Source organism: Phalacrocorax aristotelis, chromosome 11 (genome assembly GCF_949628215.1).
Source record: "Phalacrocorax aristotelis chromosome 11, bGulAri2.1, whole genome shotgun sequence".
Classification (NCBI taxonomy): domain Eukaryota; kingdom Metazoa; phylum Chordata; class Aves; order Suliformes; family Phalacrocoracidae; genus Phalacrocorax; species Phalacrocorax aristotelis.
In genome coordinates, this window is record NC_134286.1 from 22,535,368 (window position 1) to 22,555,325 (window position 19,958).

Below are 19,958 nucleotides of genomic sequence, written 5' to 3' on the forward strand. Positions count from 1 at the left end.
CAGGGAACGAAGCTACCCGCGGTTATTTGACTTGGTGGGAAAGCCATGAGAAAACAGTCCAAATGCGAGCACAGCCTAGAAACCCCGGAGCAATTCCAAACCTATAAATACATCACACCAAAGACTCGGTTCATCTCCTTTCTGGACAAAGTCAGAACCTGATGTATCAGCAGATTAAGTAATAAAACTGTTAACGGGATCATGAGCGGCTTCACGGTAACAGCTGGGCCTTACTTTCCCAGAAATCCACGGTATCATTATATTTGGAAAAGTCATCACTGAGTGGGATGATGAGCTCTGAGAAACACACGGCTCTTTCAAAGCGAGCTGGGTCAACTCCATTGAGATCCCAGCCAGAGGAGGCTCTGCCCCAGGGAGTCCCTCCCCATTGCATGCTCCGCTCAGTTCATGCTGACATAGGATTCTGGGGATTAATTGTTCTCCCCGGTAATTCCTACTGGGCCAAACCCTCTTCTCTTGCCCTAGCTGTTACTCCATCCTTACTCAATAGAGAATTTGCCAAGACTGAAGGAAAGTTGTTTGAAGCATGAGAGTCTCCAGGAGGTTAAGCAGAACGGGATCTCTAAAGCTAAAATAAATGTGAAGTGGGAGCGCACGCTGGAGGACTCAGGCATGGAAGTAGGGGTGGTTGTGCGGCCTCACACAACTGGATGTTGCTGCAGACTCGGTGCAGGGGCCGCACACTGGCTTTTCTCGTCATAGGAGTGTAAGCAGGTTACTTAGCTTTTTCACAGTGAATATTCACATCCAAAACAAATCAGGATTTTCCAGAAAGATCAGTAAAATCTCTACCTTTATAAAGCATGCAGTGAGAGAGTAGCTTTCAGTCGCTTCTTTTCTCACTCAGATTCTACCACAAAATGTATAAACAACCATAATAAAATAAATATTCTTGGTCACACAAAGGCAGATTCAAAGACGAGGTATTGTCTTCAGCCAAGCAACAGCTTTAAACCTGCGCAACCGAGAGCAAAGCTTGTCCCAAGTGCATGAACATGAAATGAGAATAATCCAGACATCATCCATTTGTAGGGAAAAAAAAGTGGCAGGCCAAAAGGTTAGCCGATTCTCTCTGCTTCACACCACGTAATAGCTTAAATTGTGTTTAAAAGGTTCTCAGGGTGACATCATTGTCTAGATTCACTTGAATCATCCTTTAATTGTAGCAGTACAAAACCCTCTTAACTAGCCAAAGTTGCTGTTTAGCCCTGTCCTGCTGCGTCATGCAGCGAGAGCCGAGAAAGCTTCCTTGCCTGATAGACACCCAGAAAGAGGTCTGGGAAAAGCGTTTCTCCCCACACCTGAGCATTGCATTATTATTATTTCTTCTGACATTCCTCACGTGTTAAGGAGCAAAGTAATTCTTGTGCTTTTAGGTAGTGGATGCTCATGAAGTCTTTTCCCTTATCTTTGCAAACTAGCAGTGATAGTATTAATTCAGGAGTGAATGAACAGAGTGGGTACCCTCCCCTATGCGGAGGTGGGGGATGTATCAAGGGACCTAGTGCTGGACAACACGGCACCTGTGAGATGTATTTTTCTGCAAGTAAAGACAGAGACCTTGAGGTTTGCAACTGATAATCCACAGTGCTTTACTTCCCTCCTTTCAAACACAGTTGCATACGTCTTCCTGTTAAGGGTTCTGGGCAATCTCTTCCAACAGCCATTTCCTGTATGAAGGCGTATTGTAATTAGGATTGCCCACAAGAAGGATTTCCAAATGCTACTGTGTGGGCATGTGTTACGGCCCCTCGGGGAGCCGGCTCCAGGCAGCTGGAAGAACAAGTGAAGAAGCAGAGGGGAAAAACATGTTTTATAACTCCTGGAGGACACACTGTAGTTGGCATCTGTACATTAAAGGTCTGAAACACCGACCCGTGCATAACCTAACCCAAAAGCTGGGGGAGTCCAGGCTCAGTATCAGCTTTCAGGGATGATCCTATGGCTACAAAGGGCCGAAGTGAGCCCTTCCCAGTAGCTGTGAGGGAATCAAGGATGAGAACTGGGATGCTGGGAGGCCCCACACTCACATCACCCGCTGCAGGCTTTGGGAGACATGGAGGAAATTGCTTTAATCCCTAAGTTATTGTATTCAGCACTGATTTCAGTTAATGAGATATGAGTTAATGGCAAACAGGATGAACACCCTACCGAATTGCTGCTCCTGTGTATTTGTGTGGAGTATCCCTAGGAGCAATCCCATTTTGCTCAACGCTATAGAGGAGTAGGCAGAGTAGCCCCATGGTGCTTGGTGCTTTTCCTGCAAACTGACCTTAGCGTATCTGTAAGGAAGAATTTAAGGTGTGCAACTTCTGAGCTGTGGGCTCTAAGGAAGCAAACATTTTGGCTGAGGTGTTTTAGATTCACGGAGATTTTGTAAAAAATGGAACAGGTAATGACTAGGTCAAGCTTCCTTGACCCTCAAATCAAGAACAATCCCAGCAGGGCTGAAAACTCCCCTCTCTACTTCCTTGGCAATCATGTTCCCACAGTTCAGAAAAACACAGGAAGATCTAAGGAAACCTATGTGGAAATCCAGAAGACAAAGGCAAGTGACCTGAAAATAGAAGGTTGGTCCCTATATTTCCTTTACATTCTGGGCCTGAGTTTAGTTTTTGGCTGAATTTTGAAATCTTGGGGACCATACGCTTTTGCCATTCCCTGCAGGGCATAAAGGAAAACTGCCTTCTTCAGCCTTCATCATTTGAAAGGTTAGACAAGGTTCTTTCCTTCTTGCTCAGTGATGTCAAGGACTCTCAGTGCTAAAAGCTTTACTGCTTAGAGCCGCAACAAAACCCACACCACGCGCTAGCTGTGACTCCTGCATTTCTAGATGTTGGGGTGGTGGGGGGAAGGCTTGCAAAAGTTGCTTCTTGTAAAATTCACTACAGCAGGAAGAGTTAGTGCATCTCCTTGCAGAAAGCAAGAGATTCAGCTGCAGGTCTCAGCCAGTCCCACTTTGGCTTCTCAAAATCTCAGCACCAGGCACAGTTTTAAAGGCAAAATTCATTTTGGTACAGGGAAGAGAGACTGTGCAGAGTCCTGTTACAGAAAGGCTGAGAAATTCCTCTTGGCTTTTTCTAATGTAAAAATGCAAGGAATCCTGAGCCCTGAGGGGAGTTTAGGAGACATCCAGGAAAGAGGGGGGAGAAAAAGAGAGGGATGAAGGATGTAGTGAGGGCAAAAAGTATGTGCTTTAAAGACAGACTAATCCAAGGAGTTGGAGATGGAGGTATCGGACCGCCTCAAAAGCGGTCCACAGACTTACTCGCTCTCCATCAGGGTGCGTAGCTGTGTTACACTGTGAGTAACAGCCTAATACAAAAGTTAACAACATTTGCACAGGGCAGTATCTCAGCTGCCCTTAGTATGTGAATTCACTGCTTACATTTCCAAAGCCTTGGAAAGCACAGAGCTGAGAGAGTCGCTCGGGTATATACGGTGTGATGCCAGCGATGGCTGCATGTGCTGCAAGCCCTGCCTCAGCTACGGTGAAGAAGAGCACCATCACACCAGATTCAGCTCTGTGAAGTGGGGACTGGACTTGATCCAAGAGATTCTTTCCTGTTTTGTATTCTAGTTATTGGCAAATGCCAGAGATATGATCAGCTTGTAAAAGCAGTCACAAGATTTGCTTAGTTCAGTTCCAAATGTATGTTAACACCTGGTTTCAGGTGAGCCAGGGTTCCCCACGGGAGTGTGTTCGGCACTCAGGCGGTGAGGAATTTGCACAAAATGGGCAGCCATCAGGTCTGCTCATCACAGCCTCATGAGATCACACTCCTGCCTTCTCTGAACCTTCCTCCTACCCCACTTGCTGAACTGGCTCATGGACAAGTCTCTAAGGTCACACCTCTCGTACAGAAAACCGTGCTTCTCCTGATTTGTTCTAATCTTGCCTTGCTCCTGATGACTGCAAGCTCTCTGCTGCTAAAGTTCTGCTCCCTGGGGGAAGCTTCAAGCATGTGCTTATATTAAATGCCATTTCCAGATAATAATAATGGCTGGTTGATTTTGGAAGCTTCTACTATTTCTCTGTGGCCTTAAAAAGAAAAATTTAAGAAGTGCCTAACCTGGTGAGGAGGTCAGATCTCTGTTACGCGCATTTTATGCCAGCTTATTTAGGTAGCCGATTTTTTTGGTCGTTGTGACCGAGTGCAGTTAGATGCTCTGCTGGAAGGTGACGACTGGAGGAACGGGAATGTCTTGATCGGCACTCAGAAGCCTTCACGTCCTGTCAGTCATCTGAGCTGGTTTCTGAAGGAAAACACTAGGGACAGACCTATTTTGTTCCTAGCTGTTGTTTAGATATGCCAAACATCTTTTTTTAATTAGTTCCCATTCCAGTGACATCAGGCTGGTTTAGAGAAAAAAGGAAAGGTGGAGCAAGGCTGATAAGAGGAAATATCAAACTAAGCATGTGAAGTGTGGTAGGGCTAAGCTTACATGTCCTTCTTATACTCACTTTGAAAGTCAGACGCTGCCTCCTGGAAATTTCCTGTGTAGTTTTAAAAAATGCAGGTTGCTGTTGCTGCCCCCGAAACTGTTTTGCAAAGTAAACTGAAAGCAGGTTCTTTGTTCAACCTGTCCTTTGCTGATGATCAAATGACCCTTGCTGAATATCCTTTGCAAATGTCTTTGGAAGCAAAAGCCGATTTCCATCTCTGAATGTAGACAGCATAGGGCAGATTTTCACCCTCCTTCAAACTGTACTGGCGATTCGGAAGACAAGCTACCGCTGACTGTATCTAGAAAATCTCCTGTGGTGGTCGGAAACCTTTTCCCCTTGTACATAAACCTACTAGCAACGTAAATGTTCTGTATTCAGCCCAACTTGATGTATTACTTCAAACTGAAGCAGATCGAGCTATTGCTTTGCACAAATACTTCATCATAAAATGAACAATTCAGAGAATGTGTGAAAGGACAGAGATCAGTCAAATGTACCTCAATCTTACTTAGATTCAAGGGTATCAGCAGACCAATGGGGAAATGGGTGCAGATAAACATTTTTTGCAAAATTCTTGAAGAAAATATGATAAGTTCTTATAACGGAAACCTTCAACAAACAATCTGGTTTGTATCCTCAGTATTATTTTGGGTAAAATGCTGTTTTTTAGAAGTTCAGGGAGTATTCAGAAATACTTTGCATTTTTTGCCTTGCCTTAAATAGATGAATTCGTGTAAAGAGATTTCCAGTTGGTTTTGAGTGTGGCAGCTTCAGGCAGGAGGCTCATATATCACGATCTTTAAAAAAGTTTCCTCAGCTTTTTATAACGTTTTCCCACAGTAAAGCAAATGTTTAGGCATAACACCAATTAAGAGACACATTTTTGGTTTACTGGAACCGATCAACAGCCCATATTGTCGGCTATCCAGTCCCCCACTTCCCAGCACTGACTGCCTCGGAGAAAGGCAAGAGCATACCCTTAGTGCCTCTGACTCTGCAGCAGCGCGCCGCGGAGCCCGCAGCCTTCCCGGCTGTAGGCAGTGAGCATCCTAGTCGGCAAACCAGGAGGAGTCTGAGCTCCCCAAGCTTCTGGCTTAGCTACTGATACGTGGCATATTTGACATGTATTTGTTAGCAAGCTAAATTGCCCCTCCCAGTATGTTCTGTTTGTAGAAAAGGTTGCAAAATGAAACAAAAATAATTTCAATTTCAAACTTGCTTCAATCTCAAAGGGCCTAATTTTTACCCTTGAATCTTGTTAGTTTTCAAGTATTAAATCACTGAATTTACCGAGTTTATTCCATTACCTGAAAAGCTATTTGGGTTGCTCATATATTAAAAACTTTTTCATGGTAATGTCAGGGGGTAAAAGATACCAAATTTTTCACGCCAGATATACAGTGTTGGTAGTGTAAAAAACTCTTTGCAGGTTGTTTTTTAAAGGGCCCTTTTTTAGCCAACCAACCCCATACCTAAAACATGTGCCAGCTGTTGGCATCTGCACAGTAATCGTGTTCAAAAACCGTGTAGCCATGGCACTTGGGGACATGGTTTCGGAGGCCTGGGGGTGTTGGGTTGGCGGTTGGACTTGATGATCCCAGAGGTCTTTTCCAACCTTAATGATTCTGTGATAATTAGTACATCAAAAGTTTTGAGCAGAAAGACCCTAACTCGTACTCCAGGGAGTTGAACATAAGCTGTGTAGTTAGGAAAACGAAAGCGGAAATGTAATGATACTTGTAGAACTGTCTTAGAAAATTTAAAGGTGCGTAAAATATTTTGAAGCTGTGCTTTATAATAAGGCAGGAAATTATTGGGATGATGTTTGCCCGGTCTCTTGACCCTGCTAAACACCAACAGCGCCAAGTAAGTTAGGAGTTCTCTACTGGAGACCATCCTTTCATTTGGATTAATTTAATGGCTATGGTTAACTTCTGTCCTCCGGCATCCACGGCACACCTAGGCAGCGTTGGCGAGCTGCAGAGCAGCGGACGGACGATGGCACAGCGGTCACAATCAGCTACTAATACAGAAGGAGGGGGCACTCAGACTCCTCTGCTAAGGTTTGGTACCGGCCGAGAGAGCTTCCTTTCGCTTGGGCACCGGGGAAGTCCTGACCAGGGAGGGAGCCCTCAGCTGGGCAGCTGCGCTACCCTCACTCAGCACCTCAGGTACTGAATGTCTTTCACAGTTGGAAAGTCTGCTGTCTGCATTGCAGATGAAATTGTTTGGATTTGAATCAGAGTCAGCCTCTTCAGTGCAACTCCGCTGAATTTTGACCACAAAGATCCCAGAGAAGGTTTAACCTGCAGCCTGCAGAATAGATCTGTGCCTCTTGTGCCTTGGGAGGTCAAACCAAGTTTCACCGAATTCATTGCTGGAGATGTACTTTGAGGGAAAGGTGACTGAGGAGTTAATATGTCCGTAACATTGGTGCTATCCAGAATCCTCCGACTTCCTGGCCCTGTTTCAGTTTGGCTTCCAGCCTAATTAGGGCACACACAGCCTATGCTAACATATTATCTTTTCCTAATGATGCACAAAGGTCTGACATCCATAATGCTGCTTCCAAATCCATCATCAGCCTTTGCCTACAAGGGGCGGTTAGCGATGTGCCCGCCTTCCTTTCTTTGCCACAGGATGTGGCCATTGCCTTCTCTCTGCCTGGCACTGATGGGACAGTGAATCTGGGCCAAATTCCAAAGTTATTAGGAAAGTAACCTGGTAAGTAAGGATGCAGGTCAGCCCCAAGATGTGGGCAGCATCTCTAGCCAGGCTTTTCACCTACCTCCTCAGTAACAACTGCACTATGCTCCACTTCATCCTGGAGCCTCAGGAACACTTGTGGCAAGACATGCTTTCTCCCTTCTGCCAAATACTTATTATCTCTCTCTGATCCATGCAAGCCTGTAGTGATTTATGCCTTTGTGAAAATCACACTGGATTTCTGGTGATATGCCTTCTACGGGGCAACTTTTCCAGACTGTTCAGGCTTTAAAACTAACGCAGCGTGCAGCTGGCTGCTCGTGCACGTGTCAGCCAGATGGAGCACATTAGGGGAATTCTCCAAGGGCTGCGTGAGCTTCCTACGCCGCGCCAGGTGCAACTCAAGGTGTGGGTACCGGTGTCTGCCGTGGTGCGGGACCGCCTTCCCTGGGGTTCACTTGGGCACCGCTACCGCACGTCGCTAGGGTTTCCGTGGTGGAGGGGCTCCTTTTTACCAGTAGGGTTTGCTGCTTAAATTTTTGGGGAAAAGCTGGGCAAGCCCTTTGGAGCACAACCTCAGGCTTAGCTATTTATTCTGCAGGTAACTGTGGGGAAGGTACCAGAGGGGATATGTGATATTCACTAGGGCTAGTGCTTGCCAATCAGTTCCCTTCTGCAGAAGGAATACATTAAATCCCTGAATGAATCCAAGAAAATTAAGGACAGTGATGCTTCAGTGTTTCCAGAAGCTATCCTTTTGATATTAAACTATGAAAAGATTATGATATGCTAAAGAAGCAACAGTCTTGTGCTGTGAGATACATAAATTATCAAAAAAACCCCCATCATCGTCACTGTCAGAAGGAATTCCCCAGTAAATAACAGACCGTCTCCCTTATACAATTTGCAGCGTCATGAATGAATAGCGTGGTAATCCAGCAAAATCCTTATGCTTAATGAGGTAATGAAAAGTCATACGGCAGATGGAAAAGCTCTTCTAAACCTCATTAACCTGCCTCTTGGCTTTTCTGATACTGGCAAAAATCAGGAGTAACTCCGGGGGGGGGAAGAGCGCGTTTGCAGCAGGCTAAAATGAGCGCTGGAGAAGGGGGGACCTAACCTAGCCTCTGTGCCGAGAAGGAGAACCACCACGTGAATAAGAATTGAAATATCAAAGGGAAGGTAGGCGTTTGCCTGCGATGTGTGTACCCGCGCAGCTCCGACGTTAGCGCTGATCCCTCCCGCAGGCAGCCCACGCACCCTCCCCGCGCTGCGTGGAGCCCTCCCGGACACGCCACGGCTCCTGCCTTTGAAGCCTTTTCTTCCTCAGGTCTGCTTCAAATGATCAAATGCGAGTTGAAACGCTCCCACATCAGGGAGAGAGAGGCACAAAGAGGCGAGGACCAGCAAGTTGCTATTTTTAACCAAGTGCCAAAACCTCGAGGGGATCAGGAGCAGGAAAAAAACCCAACAACCTCTTTTAAGTGCAACGCACTTCAAGGAGATTTTTTTCTGCTGTAGATACGGCTGCCTCGATTTCCAAATCTCCTTTAATGAAGCCCTTGCCCCCTTTTGAGGTGTAAAACCTTAGTTGCCCGCGCTGTCGGTGGGTTTGGAGCCAGAGAGGTGGCACCTGCCCACGGGCACCAGCAGCAGAGGCGGGTTGCACCCCACGGGCCGTTGGGGACGGCGGGGGTCCCCCTCTCCCCTGAGCATCCCCGCCGCGCTCCATTGCCGACCCGCGCCGTAGGCAAGCGGGGGGGATCGAGAAACCCACGTGTGAGCGTGTCTTACCGTGCATCAGGAGCAGCCCCTGAAGGGCATAGACGGCCAGGGCAGCGCTCGGCCTGGGGACCATGGCCGGTGCCGGTGCGGGTGGCTGCTATATCCCTTGTGAGGCACAGGAGCAGAGGTCGGCAAACGGGGACGAGTTTTCTCTCCAGCAAGAAGTTTCGGAAAGCCTGCGGGCTGGAGCGGGAAGGGAGGGGAAGAACAAGGCGTGCAGAAGTTCCCACTTGTTTACTCCAGTTAAATTGTTCTTTCCATTCACTGCTCCATCCTTGGGCTGCAGATTTTGTTTTCCTTGCTGTCTTCCCGAGGTGCAAGTTTTTAGGCTTTTTCTTTTCCTTCCCTTTTTCGCAATAACTTTATTCCTCGTTTCCCCCCGCTTTTCTACTCCACAGGGTGCCTGGAGGGGGTGTTACTCTGCCTGGGAAGAGAAGGCTCCCCAGCCCGCCTGGGTGGTGCACAGTAACTCAAGGGGTTAAAGAGCAGAGCAAAGCACCAGAAAAGTTTGGCAAAAAGTTTCCTCCAGTCCGTGAGTCGCTGCTCCCAGCAGTCCTTTGCCTGGAGTCTGGGATAAGGTGGCTGAACTGAAAAGCCTCCTCTTAGACGTATTTATCCAGGGAGGTGCAGGTGCTGCAGAGATCAGGAGGAAGAACACAAACCTCTCAACTTCAGCGAGTTTTGCAAGGCAGGACGAGAGGGAGCTTCCACGTCCCCCGCCTGGCTACCTGCCGGGGGGCACCCCGCAGCGCCTGGGGCAGGCAGCCGGCAGGCAGCGGGGCTTGGGCATGGCCAGATCCCGCCTTAGGTGTTTCTCTCCCTTTCCCCCCCAGCCCTCTGAGTTTGGTTTGCTTTTGCTGGGAAGTTTGATGCGAGCCCGAGATTCTTTATAGGGACAGGAAAAAAAAAAAAAAAAAAGAGGAAGGAGAGACGTCACCAGCCGAGGCGAGGGGACTTCACTCTCTCTCTCTCCCTCCCTGTCATTTCACAGAGCTCCTGGATTTCCTGTTGCTGCTGCTGCTGCTGCCTAAGATGGGGCAAAGAAATGAACCGAGTTGTCCCCCGCTGCCTCCCAGCATCGCCCGTCCCTGCAAAGCCGGAGCTGCGTGAGCATCAGGTGGCAACATCTTCCCCCGGTCCTGTCCCCACTTCCCCAAAGGCAGAAAGGTGGCCAGGGTGTCAGCATCCCCCTCCCGGCTCCGGGGCTCTCAGGGCTCCAGGGCGCGGGAGGGGAGGGGAGCGCCGAGGGACACCACCCAAGAAGCAGGCTCTCGTGTGGGAGCGCTGGCTTTGTCCCCCTTCCCCATGTTATTTACCAGTTTGGGGTTGTCCTTATACCTCTCAGTGTATCCTGCTGGGATACCACCTCCGTCCTGCCTGCCCTGCCGCTTCCCTTCTTGCGGCAGCCACCGCCGTGCATCCCCTGCTCTTGGGGCACAGAGAAAGTTTCTTGTTTGAGTAGGATATTTTGGGCAACCCTAATGGTGTTATTATTTATGTGGCACAGCTGCCTCCCTGATCTCTCATGGGTTTCTCATAGCAGCTGCTTCTGTGTCACCTGAGCATTATCTCCAGGCACTTGGGTGTAGACAAATCCACCCACACGTCGAGACTTCCAGCCTGTCTGCGTGCCTTTGCTCTTGCCGTGCCATGCGGGATTTCAGCAGGGGCGAGCACTCCTGCGATGGTGGGGGACAGCGGGCTTTTGGCAGGGGACACGCTGATGCTCCCCCTTTCACCTGTGCCGCAGGGGAACTCAGTCTTTTCCTGGTTCAGGGCTGCTCCTTCAGCCACAGGTGCCTCCTGGGCCAGCGCAGCCTCAGCTGCAAGGGTCAGAAACTGCGCTTAGTTAGTCCCGGGTGTCCTGGGAGATGTCCCAGTGCAGGTAAGGGGCACTTCTGGCGATGCAGCTGGCACCCAGGTGATGGGGAGGGAGCTATTCTGTGCTATTTCAGTGCCCACACCAGTTGCACAGCTTTTAACGTACACAAACCACTACACTATACTGATAATGAGGGAGTGGTGGAAGCTCTACAGCTGCCCACACAGATTGTCATTCCCAATAATGCCACAAATGAGACACTGGGGTTAAACGACCTATTACAGCCTTAGAGTAAAGCACTGACAGTCCCCATGGCTGAATGACAGGGTTGGTTCGTATTTTTTTGGTTTCTCTTGCTCAGTTTGTCTTCAGAAGAAGAAGAGAAAGGTAGCAGGTGCATTAGACCTTATACTGTGTGCGTAGGGAGGGTGTTAGTGAAACCGAATGGTGGTCAGGGCATTACAAAGTTTTTCATGCCTCTTTTTAGGTTACTTCTAAATTCTTAATGCACGTACCAAGTGTGTAGGCTCCATTAAAATGCACTAGAGCGAAGTGAGACACGGGCGGTTCTGTGAGTTACAAATGCATGTGTTGGTCTACAAGGAAAATGGGCGCTTCAGAAGATCTGAATTGATACCTGGTGTAGAAAGATCCCAAATTCAAACAGTAAATTGAACACCGAATAGCCTCAGATACTTCCAGTTTTAAGAACAAGAAGCATCGTTTCTCATGGCTGGTGTTAAATCAGGAACGCTTTTCTCAACATCACATGATGTCACCAGTTAATGCTAATTTTCATATAAACGCCCAGATCATTCTTAAGATGACAAATGCATTTTCTATGCCTACATTTAGTTTTTAGAACATACAACTTCCCCCAGAGCTGTGTTGCACTAAAGGACTTCTAAATAGTTATGGATAATATTAAAGACTGATCTTATAGGAGGCTTAACTGAAGAATTAAAATTCTAGCTTAATTACAGAACTGTAGTTCATGTTTGATTTACAGGGAGGTGTTTAAGAATTCACTGGAGGTTACTGGCCGACTGCTAGCAGATCGTGCTGTATTTGTGTAATGCCCCAGATAATCTTTTATCTGTTGATAAACTTAGTTGATCTCTTAATTGACATTAAAAGCCTACGGTGGGTAGTTTCACATGGAATTTGGTGTGAGAACCTGGCCAAATGGTTCTGGGAACTCTCTTTGATTCTTTATTTTGTTCCTCAGAATATGCAAAATCAAAAATACAGTTGTAAGAATGGCACATTTCGTTCCGGATCATCTTCATATGCCTGTAGCAAACTGTTAGAGCTTTTCCAAAGCAATGCAGACTTCCCTAACAGAACAGCATGTTCTGTTCGTACAGGTGGGAAAAGCGATTTGCTAACTGGACTAGAACCTCTTCATAATAGTTCAACTTTTTTTGCCGTGGCAATTATTCCATCTGAGGAAACCGAAGCTCCTTACTGATATTAACAAATACGTTAGCCTCACAATACTCGTGGGAATTGAAGTAGGGCTAGAAAAGGTCATTTGACTTCCTAATGAAATGCTTTTAGCTTTGCAGAGGCACCTGGCAGTTGTATCAGTATGACCACAGCTAAATAAAACAATAATAGCAAGGAAAGGAAGAGAAGATTACTGTGTCTGGTGGAAATACTAGACAACTGGGATGGAAAGCAATAACCTGTAAGGATTTGGCCAGAATATCAGGGCTAGGGCCTCATGCACCATGAAGCGCTAGGCCGAAGCAGCGCAGTTTTGCAGGACCAACGCAGTGTAGTCCATGAGACCTGCACTAACTGGGGACTGACCACACAACTTGCCTGGCCATCCCTTGGAGTACCTTCCATCCTTTATGGCATTGGCCTGACATAGACGATTATATGAATTATTCCCTTTTATCAGCTTGGCAGGGGACGGTACCAGAGCCGGGAGCTCCTTCGCTTTGTCTTAGCTCCTCTGTTGGTGCTCGTCGTAAGTAAGCATGTATCTAGGAAGCGCAGCAGAGGGAAGGGCTGTTGATCAGAGCAGGGCCTGGAATTGCATTCTCCGCTGTGTGCTGTGTTCATCCTTAGCCAAAGGTAAATGTAACTGACCTCGATGTAGCTGTCCGAAAGTTAGGTGTCTAATCTGGACTAGTTACCTAGGCTGCCCTGTTTAGTGACTGCAGCGAAAGGCTTCTCTGACTCATCCCATCTATTCAAACCTCTGTTTTATAAACCTTCTTTGGCAGGTGCCTGTTTGCCTTCCTCAACAATAGCAGAGGGAAGGGACAAGTTTAGCCTATAAACCTCAATTTTAGGTGGCTAATTCTGCCCTGTGTCTTCAGGTAGAGGCTCTTTGATGCAAAGACAGCCTTTCCTATGAGCCTGATGGAGACAGTCCTGACCAGAGGCATGTTCTGCAAAGTGGAGTTATCCTCCAAAGCAGCTCTTGCCCTTTCAGATGGAGGGAGGTGATACTCACGGCTGCGTGCTGTGCTGGTGAGTGCTGGCTTGGGCTTCCAGAGCTGAGCTTTGCCTGCAGAAAGAGAAGCAAACAGGACATGACAATGGATTGAAAGACATTTTTCTATGTTGGTGATCTTTGGTAGGAGAGGAGAAGGGTAGTGACTACCTTTAAGGACAGTGAGGTGGCAGGCCCCAGACTTTCACTGCCAGCGTGCTATATCAAGGAGTTCTTTATCATTTTCCTGAGAGGACCAAGAGCCTTTTAGGGTGGGCATCTTTCCATGTCCTGTAAATCCAAGCCCCCAGAAGAGGTGGTGGAAACAGGCAGGACATTGCAAACGTGCCTTGCACTTTACTGTGTTCTGGGATAAAAGAGTGCATGTCCCATGGATTCAGTCACTATGTATTTGATGTAGAGGGTGCCTTGGAGGCATTCGCTGACCTCCAAGACAGACGAGGTGCTGGCTCCCTCTGGGTCCCTAAGCCAGTAAACAGAAGTAAAGCCATCCCTTCCCAGGGTACAGAGTCCATCCCCAGTCCCACATCCCCTCACGCAGATGGTAGCGCTGCCAGTGGTGGCTGCCTGAACGCTGAGGAGAGCTCCAAGGCCATTGCTGGGTGTGCCTCTCTCCACAATCTGGCCCGGCTGTCTTTTATGCACACACATCCTGTAGTCCCTTGGGGATTGAAAGACAAGTTAATATTGGCAGTCTGTGAGCAAACAGGGTGGGGAACTTTTTGATGAAAATATTTTTCATTGGAAAACAGCATGTTATCAAAACAGAAACCTTCTGTGGGAAGTCTCAGTTTGCAATAACTTCTGCTAGGGATGCAGTTTCTGGGGAAAGAAAGCACCATCCCAGCCTTGCCTGCAGCTTGGTGGTCTCTTGCATGGGCAAGGTCTGGTTTCAAGACACTAGCCTGACTTAGGTCAGAAAACTGTCCTCTCACGTCTTGCAGGAGTCCCGTGTTCAGCAAGTCCATTGGCTGTCCTTGGCCATTTCATTCAGCTTCTTGCTGACATGTTTGCTTACTTATTCCTTTGTTTTGAAAAAAACAGAAAAAAAAAAAAAGGCCTCAAGAAAACCCCATTTGGCTCAAACACAGAAAGGGAACAAAATGTTTCTCTAGCTGGGAAAAACATTTCCTGCACAGCTTTGTTCAAATACACAGCAGTACACAGGCGATTAGAAGCCTAATAGCGAGAGACGTGGGGCCAGCAGAGCCATGGGCATGTTTCTGATGACTTGCTGCTCCTCGGTGGGATGGCAGCTTCAGACGGAAGGACAGAAAGCACACACAGTCATTAACAGAGTCTCTGTGCGTCTTTCTTCTTTATACAAGAAGAGAAAACAAGACAAAGAAGGGTTTAATGAATCATCCGAAGCCACAAAGCAAAGCTGGAAGAGGCCTGTCAGTCACGTTTAACAACAAAGCCAAAGTGTAAGTTAAGTAATATACTGCAAGCAATTTTATTTTTGTTTAAAAACTGTCAAGAATGAGGAGTTTTCCTTTGGTGTGACCTTCTATCCATCCCTGCCTGGCATCCTGGCAGGCTCTTCCCTGTCGAAAGGCAAAACCTTGCCCTCTCTTCCATCGCTGTCCAGTTGAGGCTTGTCACTGCTGCATCCGCTGCCGTCCAAGCCCCAGTCCCGCCTGCCCCGCTGCTCTTCCCTCCCACCACCTTTCTTGCGCTTGCACTGGTGCGAAAACGTGGGGGCCTGCCTGAAAAACTTCTTAAACGCGTGTGTTCAGACACCAGAGGAAAGCAGAGCATTTCATTCTTTTGCTGGAAACACGGGAGATTAAAGGATGGCTTCTTACCTCCCATTTTATGGCGCTTTGAACTGTGGTCTGTTTCTTTAAACTTTGACATGGGGGAAATATGCGACGGTCCATCTCTTTGTGTTTCCTCTCTGAGGTTGTTTTTGAGCATCTCCTTGTAGCTGTTTGACTCAAATTCTTTATAACTGAGGCTGCCTGAGGAGATCCTTGCAGCTTATAAATATAATCTAGGCCTTGGGCCTGACCGGCTCTTAGGAAGAATAACTGGTTTGGAGCAGTAGACAGACTTCTGAGCCAAGAGTACAAAACAAGAGAAATGTTAAGGAAAATAAATAACCACCAACAGAAGGAGACAGCCATGGGGTTTGATCATTATTTTGTTCTGCTAGAGTCTGTGGCAAAAAGACAAGGATATCCACCTAATGACGAAGTTTGTGAGCCAGATTTCATCCATGCACAACACTTGAGGTAAGAAAAATACTCCGTCCCTTTGAGGTACCTTCATCCAGATCTTCTCCCTGCGGTGACCTTCCTCAGTCCGAGGCCAAATTTCATGTGAAAGGTTTTCCTTCGCCAGAATGTGAACTTCAAAGTGTGAGAAAAATGGGTTTCATCCAGCTGTAGGTCTCAGAGTGAGCGACCAGGAATGCTCGTTTTATTTCTTTTTCTTTGGATTCTAATTCCCTCTTACTCTTTCCCTCTCTTTGGGGATAAAGTGGGATTTTCTTACCACTGAGAATGAGAAACATGGTTCACGTCCATGGTACTCCGCAGACGTTCCCTTTACGCTGAAGGCTTCTGCTCGCGTCTCCAAGGCACGATCGCCAATTAGAACTGTCTGATTCAAATAACTGGAGTGGAAGGAGAGAAGCCTTAGAGGAAGAAAAAGTACAGATAGGCCGTGACAGTGGCAAGACAGAAAAACACTAGCGATTCTAGAGCACTCACGTTAATCAAGACACTAGCCACGTCGATCATGAAAGCGTTAGGGTTAATTTAATAGGTAGCACAAGGCTGGAGTCCTGTACTGTGAACTTTTTAACTTGGTACCAGAGGGGCACTGTGCCCCAGCTTACTACTTAAGTCTTAACACATATTGGTGCTTAGTCCAAAGGTTTTTAAAAGCTATGTTGTAAATGCTACACCCCCCTCCAGCCTTCCCCTCCTCGTGCTGCCTGGGGCAAGCTGCGGTGGGAGTTTTCGACCAGCCTGTACTGGCCTATTTTCTCGCCCTGTTTGCTGCCTGTTAGTGATTGCAGTAACCGTAGAGCAGCGTCTGGAGCAGCGTGAGGTGTTCCCTTCAGCACTGACCGGGAAGGCCGGTGGGGAGAGGCCAGGACAGCCCCAGAAGTCCCACTCGCCAGGAAGGCCATCCAGCAAAGCTACACAGTCCAGCCGTCAGCTGGAGAGCATGTGGTAATCTTGCAGTGATGTGAGTGTCATTAATCTTGACACTATTTTTTCTTCTTATGTTGCATATACTAAAAGAATATGCTCAGCTCTCCTTTCATTGAGCTGCCGTCTTTCTGTTAGATTTCACAAGTAAATGCTTCTTGTCTCCATAGGACGAGCATTGAGATTATCGCTGGTTACACTAGCTCCAAAGTAAACCAGAGAGAGCTACATAGCTCAGTGCAGCCAAGTCTGCGAGGCAAAAATAGCAGGCTGGTGTGCTGAGATGATGGAGAGAATCAAAGAGACACTGTCTACCAAAATTAAAATGTCTGCAAATGAGCTTTCAGCCAATGCAGAGCCAAAAGAAATGTTTCTTCCATGGAGTTATTTATTTTTGAAATCTGAAAGGAAGCGGTTGCTAAAGACAAATGGACATTGTGCTGAAGGTTTTAGAAACGAGACGTGGTGGCACAAAGACACTGATAGTGAAACTGCCATCACTGATCTTCATTGTCCAAGCCAAGAGGGACTGAATAAAAGCTTGAGCTGAAGCCAACAGAAGTGAATAGAAGTGAATGGGAAGATGCCCACTGCCTTTAATGAGTTTTGGCTCTGAACCTAGATGAAGAAACTTAACTAGCAATGCATAAATTAGATTCTAAAAATCCTTTCACCTTTAACAGAACAGAATGGAATTAGTAAAATGACATAGGGAATCAGTTTACAATGCAGTTTTTTTCAAAAGGTGGCTATGTCCCACGTTGAATAAAAAATCTAAGCGTCGGGCGCTGTCCTTGCATAGGTTAGCAGCAGCAGCCGTCAGGCTGGAATCTCAAAGCAGAAAACCCAAACCTGGCCCGGCTCCCCTAGCAGAAAGCCCCTCTTCCACCAGCGGCATGCTAGCAGCTCTGGCATCCTCTCACCAAGGCCAGCCACTGCCACCTGGAAAGGACACCGTGTCACACTGAAGAGGACAGAGGGCAACTCTGAACAGCTGTGAATATAAACAGAGAGAAAATAAGCCCCTGCCTCAAGGCTGCGGTGCGTCCGTATGATCGAAGGACTTGGTGCAGCCCTGGGGCACTGCACAGACAAGACTCATTGGCACAGTTAGTTGTAAAATTAAGGAAGGAGGTGCAGAGAGAGCTTATAGGATAGCAGGGCAGTTTCATCTCTCTGTCCAGTTCCTGCTCACCCCAGGGCGGGGGTGATGAAGGAAAGCAGGAGAAATATTTTATATTTGTTCATCATCTATGCTTCGAATGGAATCCAATCTTAGGAGACCATGATGGCTTTTACAGACAGGCAGACTTGGATGTGAGAGTCTTTCTCAGCAAGGTCACCGAGTGAGTCAGCGCAAGGCCAGGAATAGCGCTCAGGACCAGCACGTCTGAGCGGCTGCGTGGAACTGGAGACAACAGGCTCGCCTTTGTCTCCCGGGAGTCACCACCCTGGCCAGGGAGCCCTGCTCACGCCCTTGTTTCAGCACAGTCCGTGCCATGAATTTCAGAGATAAAGTATACACTTCTTGGATGCTGTTTCCAATAAGAAAAGAAAAGCTAGCAAGACCTTGCCATTCTCGGCGACTGCATTCTGCTATTTCGCCTGTAAATGAAGTCGGATGTCTTCTTCCTGTTTGGTGCTCTTCGTTCTCCACCTTTCTCCATTAGCGGTCTCTGAAACTCAGTGGGATGTCAGACATTAGATGGGAGGAATGATCTGGTTGTCAGGGCATTAGCCTCCGGTTCAATAGCATGATTCAAACTGCTCCTCTGCCAAAGCTCACCTGTACATTCCTGGAAGAGTCACTTGATCTCTCTGTCCTTCCACTCCACATCTGTAAAGCTGGGTTAAGTATATATCCCAACGACACCAGGGTCTCGTAAAAGTTGTGCTCCGGACTCGGCAGTTACACCAGCTATCGAGCACCATAGTTATCCTGAACAAGGGGTCTCAGCCTGGCCAGATACTCGATTTACTGGCAAGGTGAGACTGTGCTTCGGGGTGAAATGGGAGGAGGATGTCACTACAGCCTCCCGTGGTACCACGGCGTGGGGATGAGCCTGACTGGTCCTGGCAAGCTGAACTGAAACTGCGGTACAGTAGAGCCTGCATCCCATGGCAGGCGACTTCTGCTTGTTTCTGCCCATAATGTTCAGTAACGGGTAAAGCTCACCAGTGCAAAAAAAAAAAAAATAATGCTGCTCCTCCTTTTTAAATAAAACAAAACTGATTCTGTGATTCTGTGGTTTGTGTTTTCTGGAGGCCAAGCACCTGCCGTCTCACAGCCTGTTTACTAACATTTAAAGAACAAAGAGGTTATTTTTTTAAAAGCCTTAATATCCCTAGCAATGCCACAAGGCTCTTTTGTACAGAGGTTCTTTGCCTTCTGGGCATCAGGAAGAATGAAAAATACTGCAGGGATTTCGTACACTAAACGACGGAGGTGGGAATAGCAAGGGCTTTCAACTGGAAAAACAGGGATTTAAAAATCAGCAAGGTGGGCTCTGAAGACTAGCTTGTGCCTTTCTCATCTCTGCTTCTCTCTCTTATTTCTTTGTACAAGTGTTTTTCTTGGTCTCTTGGCTGGTGTGTTTGGCAATTAGGATCGAGCTCACTAATCACAGCAACCTTTTTAGTTGTGTGCAAGGCAGTACTTTCTTCAGATGAGGGTTAAACTCACATTCTGTTTTAAAAATGCAACCAAAACATGAAACCACTGCTTAATCTTTTTCCTCTTAGCATTAAGCTCCTTGAGCCAGACTTGCTCTGTTTCTCCATGCAGCGCAGAGTCCTCACTGACTGCTGGAGAAATTGCCCTCTGCAGCTGACTGCTCCGAAGCTGCGTGTCTGTTGTTACTCATAGGTTTGTGGCAAGAGTTAGAAGGTCACAGAAAACTTCCTCTTCTTCTCCAGAGTCCAGGGACATCCTCAGATTTATCACCCCTTGCTACTGGCTTAATCCAAGATAGGAGCGCTCGGTGTGAAGGCAGGTTGTGCTGCGGCAGCGGAGGCGACGCTACGCGGAGGAGTTTGCCTGGGAGGCTTCGGCCATTTCACAGGAAGGGTCCGAAAGAGAGCTCTGCTGTGACTGTATTGGGTTTGCCTCAGTCCAGACTCAGATTTCAAAAAAAAAAAGGATCAAATCTCTCAAAAAATATGTTGGGAAGGAGGGGAGGAATTGCACTTCTCTCTGTCCACACAGTGTGTCACCCTTACTCCATGTCGTTGCACACTCATATAACATTCCTGCGGGATCATAAATGACTTTTAAAGGAGCAAACTTCACTGACTTACTCGCAGTCCGTAAACTGACACTGTGCAGGTGAAATGGGGATTTTACTGGTGACATCTTTACCCTGCAGAAGGATTAAACTAGCAGCATCTTTTGAGGCAAGAGGCGGCTTTGGGAGACGAGTCATTGAGGTATCCTGCCAGCACCAATGGGTTGATGGGGGTGTTGCAAGGCTAAGAGCTGCCTCTTCCTTCCCAGCATTATCCCAGAGCACTAGGGAAAGCTGTTGTCCTTTCAGTCTTTCC

General features: G+C 47.4%; 2 protein-coding genes and 1 long non-coding RNA gene across 4 annotated transcripts in view; 2 read left to right on the plus strand and 1 right to left on the minus strand.

Annotated features, from left to right (window-relative positions):
* LOC142063009 (vascular endothelial growth factor receptor kdr-like) overlaps nt 1-9,839 on the minus strand; it is a 142,134-nt gene extending 132,295 nt beyond the window's left edge. For both annotated transcript variants that reach the window (XM_075106285.1, XM_075106284.1), the window contains exon 1: nt 8,972-9,839. In XM_075106285.1, the coding sequence (XP_074962386.1) occupies nt 8,972-9,035 (64 nt within the window). In that variant the 5' untranslated portion in view covers nt 9,036-9,839. The remainder of the gene's footprint in view (nt 1-8,971) is intronic.
* The window catches only part of LOC142063012 (uncharacterized), a 313,397-nt gene that overhangs the window by 236,021 nt on the left and 57,418 nt on the right, over nt 1-19,958 (plus strand). Inside the window, exon 10 of the mRNA XM_075106291.1 lies at nt 9,954-10,079. Coding sequence (XP_074962392.1) covers nt 9,954-10,079 — 126 coding nt within the window. The remainder of the gene's footprint in view (nt 1-9,953; nt 10,080-19,958) is intronic.
* LOC142063018 (uncharacterized) lies at nt 10,088-18,652 on the plus strand. Its single transcript, XR_012662609.1, has 3 exons — nt 10,088-15,491; nt 16,274-16,455; nt 16,589-18,652. It is a non-coding gene; the product is annotated as an uncharacterized LOC142063018 (long non-coding RNA).